Consider the following 7,117-nt stretch of genomic DNA (forward strand, 5'->3'; position numbering starts at 1 on the left):
ATCCTCTGCAGTAGATAACATATCTCCAAGCCCTGTTTCTGCAGTAGAAGCTAGCCATACTTGTATGTCCGCCGAATGATTATTTTTGCTATGATAAAATCATCATCTATTATAAGAAGAGCATCAACCAGCAGCATTCACAAATTGAAAACTCAGTCAACTAGATGATGATTTTATCACGGCAAAAGTAATCTCATCAAGGGGTTCACGAGCAGTACACATGGATAATGGGAGCTTCACCTACAAAAAGAATAAAGTGAGCGGTACATGGACTCAAGTATCTATAAATAATTATATATATTACCACTATGGAAGTTGAATCCATTCTTCTTCCTCTCGCATATAGCTAGTATTTTCATCGTCCAGTTCATCAACATTCGGGAACACGGGCAACTGCAGCTCATTCTCAAGTTCTATTTCTACAGAGCCTTCATTTTCATCATCACAGTGGTCATAAAAGTTCTTTTCCGGGACTTTCAACACCACAGACCAAAATTTTTCAAGAGTATCATCAATGTAGCAAACTTGCTTAACATGTTTCCCTAGAACAAAAGGATCATTTGAAAATCCTAATTTATTTAAATTAACCAATGTATATCCCAACTCATCAACCTTAACCCCTTTGTTCATATCTACCCAATTGCAACGAAATATAGGGACTCTAAAATTATTATAGTCTAGCTCCCATATACTTGTTATAACTCCATAATAGGTATGTGAAGTATGTTCAACAGATTTAAATTTTTCGGAAAGCATTAATGTATCTGCAACAACACAAACACCACTACACTGTACTTGTCTATTATTATCACGCTCCTTGGTGCTATAAATAACCCCGCTGATTTTATAACCACTAAACGTAGGAACATTCTTGTTAGGCCCTTCTGCCATCCACCTTATATCATCACCTATGCTATTATGGTCATGGAGCAATTCCGTCTCAATCTGTACAATAAAAAAAAAATTAAACAATTTTTTTAGGTCTGTGTTTTTATTTTTTATTGGATGTCTTCGACTTCTTATATTACTTGTCTGTATTGTTTTTAATCAGGACTACGTAACAAGGTAATAAACACATAAATAAAACTTACCTTTTTCCTGAACCATTCGGGGAATTGTTCATTCTGCTTGGTTTTTAGCCACACCTCGTCATTTTCATGCTACTGGTATCTTAGCATTAAAGATGCCATATGTTCACTACAAGTAAAATCAATTGCTTCAATATATTTACCGAATTGCAGATAATGAGAAAATAACAAAATGCACACACACACACACACATATGTTAGTAACTTACTCAAAATATTGCCTCATGTGATTGCTATTTTGCAGAACACATAAGTGTGCTAGATGCAATTCCTCTTTGCTTGGCTTGATCATTGTCGCACCAGATAAAGGTTTGCTTATTGCATTTTGCTCATGCCTATCATTTTTTGGCAAACCTATGGTAGCTTCTTCAAAATTGACCAAACGTTCAACGGCCTCTTCGGCAACATATGCCTCGGCAATACAACCTTCGGGATGAGCAGCATTTCGAACATATACTTTAAACGCCTTCATATATCTCTCAAAAGGATACATCCAACGTAGAAAGATTGGCCCGCAAAGCTTAACCTCTCTCACAAGATGAATTGAGAGATGGATCATGACATCGAAGAACGAAGGGGGAAAGTGTTTTTCCAGCTGGCATAATGTTTCCACCAACTGAGATTGCATATTTTCCAATTTATCTACATCGATGACTTTGCTGCAAATTGCCTTGAAGAAAAGGCAAAACCTTATTATTGTGCACCTGACTTTTTTGTGCAGTACCGACCGAATCGCAATTGGAAGCAAATGATGCAATATTGTGTGGCAATCATGAGATTTCATTCCAACAAGCCGAAGTTTTTCCATATTTACAAGATTCTTGATATTTGAACAAAATCCATCCGGTAACTTCATTTGAAGAAATGATGAGCAAACTACCTTCTTTTCAGCATTTGATAAGTTCCATGCAGCCAAAGGTACCTTCTCTTTCTTTCCGGGAGTTTTTGGCCTTAGCTCCATTCTTATTCCCATTTCTGCCATATCGAGACGGACTGACTCCCTATCTTTTGTCTTTCCGGGAATATTTAGCAAAGTTCCAAGTAAAGCCTCACATATATTTTTCTCGATGTGCATCACATCGAGAACATGCCTAACTGGCAAAAATTTCCAATACTCAAGTTGAAAGAAGATAGATAACTTCTTCCAAACTGGTCTAGCATCACCTTTCTTCCGTTTATGTTGGCGTTGTGTCTTACCAAAGACATGGTCCCTTAGATGTTGTACTCTTTCAAAAACCTGCTCACCAGTTAATGGAATAGGACCAGCACCTGTCTCAACGCTATTATCAAAAGCTGCCTTTTGCTTTCTATACGGATGATGACGAGGCAACCACCTCCTATGCCTCATAACTACCGTCTTCCGATAGTGAACCAGCCTAGTAGCCTCTGTTTTATCAACACAAACAATACAAGCATTATATCCTTTAACTACATGTCCCGACAAGTTCCCCAAGGCCGGATAGTCACTTATTGTCCATAATAATATGCCCCTAAGTACGAAAGACTCTTGTCTATATGCGTCGTACACTTGTTTCCCGCGCCACAACTCCTGCAGATCTTCAATAAGTGGTTGAAGGAACACATCTATATCATTTCCAGGCTCGGTCGGTCCTGATATTAACAAGCAAAGCATAATGTACCTTCTTTTCATACAGAGCCAAGGTGGAAGGTTGTAAACCGATAGCAAAACTGGCCAACTTGAGTGATCAGTACGGTTTCCACGAAAAGGATTGAAACCGTCGGCGGATAAAGCTAACCGGAGGTTTCTACTCTCCGATGCAAAATCTGGCCACTTTTGATCGACATCCTTCCATGTTTGCGAGTCTGCTGGATGCCTCATTTTACCATCTTGTTGTCGTTCGGTCTCATGCCAAGTCATGTCCTTCGCAATCGCTGGTGTATTGAACAAATTTCTTATTCTTGGTATCAAGGGGAAATACCATAAGACCTTAGCAGGGACTCCTTCTTGTTCTTCTCCTTTCTTATTCAGTTTCCATCTAGAGGCCTTACATATGCGACAAGTAGTCTCATCTTCATCTTGTGGCCCACGATATAGTAGACAATTATTCGGGCATGCGTGTATCTTATCATAACCCATTCCTAATGCACATAAGGTTTTCTTCGCTTCATTGAAAGAAGAAGGGACATTGTTGCCTTCTGGTAGCAAAGACCCAATCAATAATAGAACATCAGAAAAACATGAATCAGACATACCATGCTTCACTTTCAAGTTGAATAACTTAACCAAAGCTTTCATCTTAGTGTAATTCTCACAACCAGGATAAAGAGGTTCATGCTCACCTTTCACATGGTTGATGAAATCTGAAGAATCTGAAGAAAGAACATCATCATCGTCAGCTTCACCCATTCTTGTGCAGAATTGGTAATTAGAAGATACCGAGTTGTCACTTTCATCCAATACAGGACTTTCTACAATATTTGGCTCCCCGTGCCATATCCAGCGAGTATACGTTTCATCAATACCATTTTGAAACAGATGGTTTTTAACAATCCGAGCTTTCCAAGATTTGCTATGTGCGCACTTTAAGCATGGACAACTTATTTTGTCTTCGTTATATCCATTCTCAAAGGCAAACATAAGTAAATCGTCCACTCCATTCTCAAACTCTCTTGTTCTTCTATCAGCTTTTAACCATGACCTATCCATATTTTGATATAAAACAAGCTGCAAAAAGAAAGTGACATGATGGTCAAAAACAGAGCATATACTATTAAGCTTATGACTAACTACCAAAACAATTACAAACCCAAATTCCCAAATAACCAAAACTATTAAGCTTATGACTAACTACCAAACCAAAACAATCAGCAACAACTACATAATCTATTAGCAATTAGTAACTAATTAAGCTTATCACAAACCCAAATTCCCAATGTGCATCACTTCAAACAATTAATTGCAGAGGTGACTAATTAAGATTATGACTAACTAATTAAACAATTAACTAATTAAGATTATGACTAACTAATTAAACAATTAACTAATTAAGATTATGACTAACTAATTAAACAATTAACTATTAAGCTTATCACTTCAAACAATTAATTGCAGAGGTGAGCTTGTGTTAGAGCTTAAACCACTGAAACAATGGAGGAACCCTAAAACACTAAAAAGATAATTTAGGTTACGGATTTACCTAAAATGGAGGTCTCTGCGATGGAGGTTGAGGTTCGATGGGGGAGGTTGAGCTTGAGGTCGAGGTGCGATGGAGGAGGTGCGAAGCAGCTTGAGGTCGAGGTCGAGCTTGAGGTCGAGGTCGATGGAGGTTCGAGGAGGTCGAGGTGCGATGGAGCCGCCACGAATCACGATGGAGAGTACAGGAGGGGATAAGATGAGGAGTAATGAATGACCTAATTTTGACTTCAATTATTATGTTCTCATTCAGACATAACAAAGCTCAATGATTGGGTTGTTAAAATTTTAAATAATCCTTAAATTATGTCCAAGAATGTCAAAATCAATTAAATCCAAATAAAAATCGACTTATGGATAGTCATTTACAAATTTTATCGATGTTAATATCGACTTATTGTAGTCATGTACAAATTTTATCGGAAAATAATCAACTCTTCTTGTTCGTCTTTTTAACAGAAATCCGGTAAAAGCTGTAGTCCCTGACACGGGTACTACTACCCAGTTGACTTAATTAATTTCTGAAATGGATTTGTCAACGATCCAACCGTACGGATGTTAATATCGACTTATTGTAGTCATGTACAAATTTTATCGGAAAATAATCAACTCTTCTTGTTCGTCTTTTTAACAGAAATCCGGTAAAAGCTGTAGTCCCTGACACGGGTACTACTACCCAGTTGACTTAATTAATTTCTGAAATGGATTTGTCAACGATCCAACCGTACGGATGTTAATATCGACTTATTGTAGTCATGTACAAATTTTATCGGAAAATAATCAACTCTTCTTGTTCGTCTTTTTAACAGAAATCCGGTAAAAGCTGTAGTCCCTGACACGGGTACTACTACCCAGTTGACTTAATTAATTTCTGAAATGGATTTGTCAACGATCCAACCGTACGGATGTTAATATCGACTTATTGTAGTCATGTACAAATTTTATCGGAAAATAATCAACTCTTCTTGTTCGTCTTTTTAACAGAAATCCGGTAAAAGCTGTAGTCCCTGACACGGGTACTACTACCCAGTTGACTTAATTAATTTCTGAAATGGATTTGTCAACGATCCAACCGTACGGATGTTAATATCGACTTATTGTAGTCATGTACAAATTTTATCGGAAAATAATCAACTCTTCTTGTTCGTCTTTTTAACAGAAATCCGGTAAAAGCTGTAGTCCCTGACACGGGTACTACTACCCAGTTGACTTAATTAATTTCTGAAATGGATTTGTCAACGATCCAACCGTACGGATGTTAATATCGACTTAGTGTAGTCATGTACAGATTTTATCGGAAAATAATCAACTCTTCTTGTTCGTCTTTTTAACAGAAATCCGGTAAAAGCTGTAGTCCCTGACACGGGTACTACTACCCAGTTGACTTAATTAATTTCTGAAATGGATTTGTCAACGATCCAACCGTACGGATGTTAATATCGACTTAGTGTAGTCATGTACAGATTTTATCGGAAAATAATCAACTCTTCTTGTTCGTCTTTTTAACAGAAATCCGGTAAAAGCTGTAGTCCCTAACACGGGTACTACTACCCAGTTGACTTAATTAATTTATAAAATGGATTTGTCAACGATCCAACCATACGGATGTTAATATCGACTTAGTGTAGTCATGTACAGATTTTATCGGAAAATAATCAACTCTTCTTGTTCGTCTTTTTAACAGAAATCCGGTAAAAGCTGTAGTCCCTGACACGGGTACTACTACCCAGTTGACTTAATTAATTTCTGAAATGGATTTGTCAACGATCCAACCGTACGGATGTTAATATCGACTTATTGTAGTCATGTACAAATTTTATCGGAAAATAATCAACTCTTCTTGTTCGTCTTTTTAATAGAAATCCGGTAAAAGCTGTAGTCCCTGACACGGGTACTACTACCCAGTTGACTTAATTAATTTATAAAATGGATTTGTCAACGATCCAACCGTACGGATGTTAATATCGACTTAGTGTAGTCATGTACAGATTTTATCGGAAAATATAAGATGTTTAAAATAAAGTCATCTTTTTAACGAAACACTGAACCGAATAAAAATCTTCTAATCGAAATTATTAACTAAACAATTGTAACAAAGTATGTCTAACAACAGTTTTTCAGACAAGATAATTTAATTTTTAAAAATTAAAATATATTAAAAGACATTACATACCGTTAGATTGAGGTACTATCTCAAATCAGCACCGTTCATTTGATTTTTCATTTCCCCCCAATCAAAAATTGTCTCCCACCTTGGCTTCGCGGTGTTTACTTTACCAGTTTACATTCACAATTTCATTTTTCATTTTCATTTTATCACACGCGACAACGGCGATCACAGGCGACAACGGCGATCACAGGCGACAACGGCGATTACTCAACCTAGCATCACACGCGACAAGGGCGATTACTCAACCGTTTAATCACTGGTATGGGCTTAAACCCTAGAACCCTAGCGTCCCTGATTTTATCTTTTGTATTTGGGGTTTTTTCATCTTATGTATTTAGGGGTTGTAGAGTATATGATATTTTGGGTATCTTCATTCCGATTATATGCGTCCTTTGCATGCATTTTGTCACTCACTCTTGATTTTGAGTCCCTGATTTTATGTATTTAGGGGTTTTGGGTTTCTATTTTGAATATATGATGGTTGTGGGTTTCGATTTTGAGTCCCCGATTTCATGTATTTAGGGGTTGTGGGTTTCGATTTTGAGAAATGCATTTTGTGGATTTTGAATATATGATGCTGCTTGTGGGTGTTGATTTTGTGGGTTTTCACTATGCTTGTGGGGTTTTGAATATATGATGCTGCTTGTGGGTGTTGATTTTGTTGATTTTTTGGGTTTTCACTATGCTTGTGGGGTGTTCTATGCT

The 7,117-nt window shown here is 37.2% G+C and overlaps 1 protein-coding gene across 1 annotated transcript; it reads right to left on the reverse strand.

The window, feature by feature from the left end:
- Positions 1 to 306: 306 nt before the first annotated feature.
- LOC141686207 (uncharacterized) lies at positions 307 to 3,756 on the reverse strand. Its single transcript, XM_074491257.1, has 3 exons — positions 1,298 to 3,756; positions 1,092 to 1,098; positions 307 to 945 (listed from the first exon to the last, which is right to left on the reverse strand). Exons 1-3 carry the CDS (start codon positions 3,754 to 3,756, stop codon positions 307 to 309), a joined length of 3,105 nt encoding a protein of 1,034 aa, XP_074347358.1.
- Between the last annotated feature and the right edge of the window lie 3,361 nt (positions 3,757 to 7,117).

The sequence above is a fragment of the Apium graveolens genome, chromosome 9 (assembly GCF_009905375.1).
Source record: "Apium graveolens cultivar Ventura chromosome 9, ASM990537v1, whole genome shotgun sequence".
In the NCBI taxonomy this organism is placed as follows: domain Eukaryota; kingdom Viridiplantae; phylum Streptophyta; class Magnoliopsida; order Apiales; family Apiaceae; genus Apium; species Apium graveolens.

Coding starts and splice junctions, on each gene's coding strand:
- LOC141686207 (XM_074491257.1), bottom strand. CDS start 3,756: ATGGATAGGTCATGGTTAAAAGCTGATAGAAGAACAAGAGAGTTTGAG.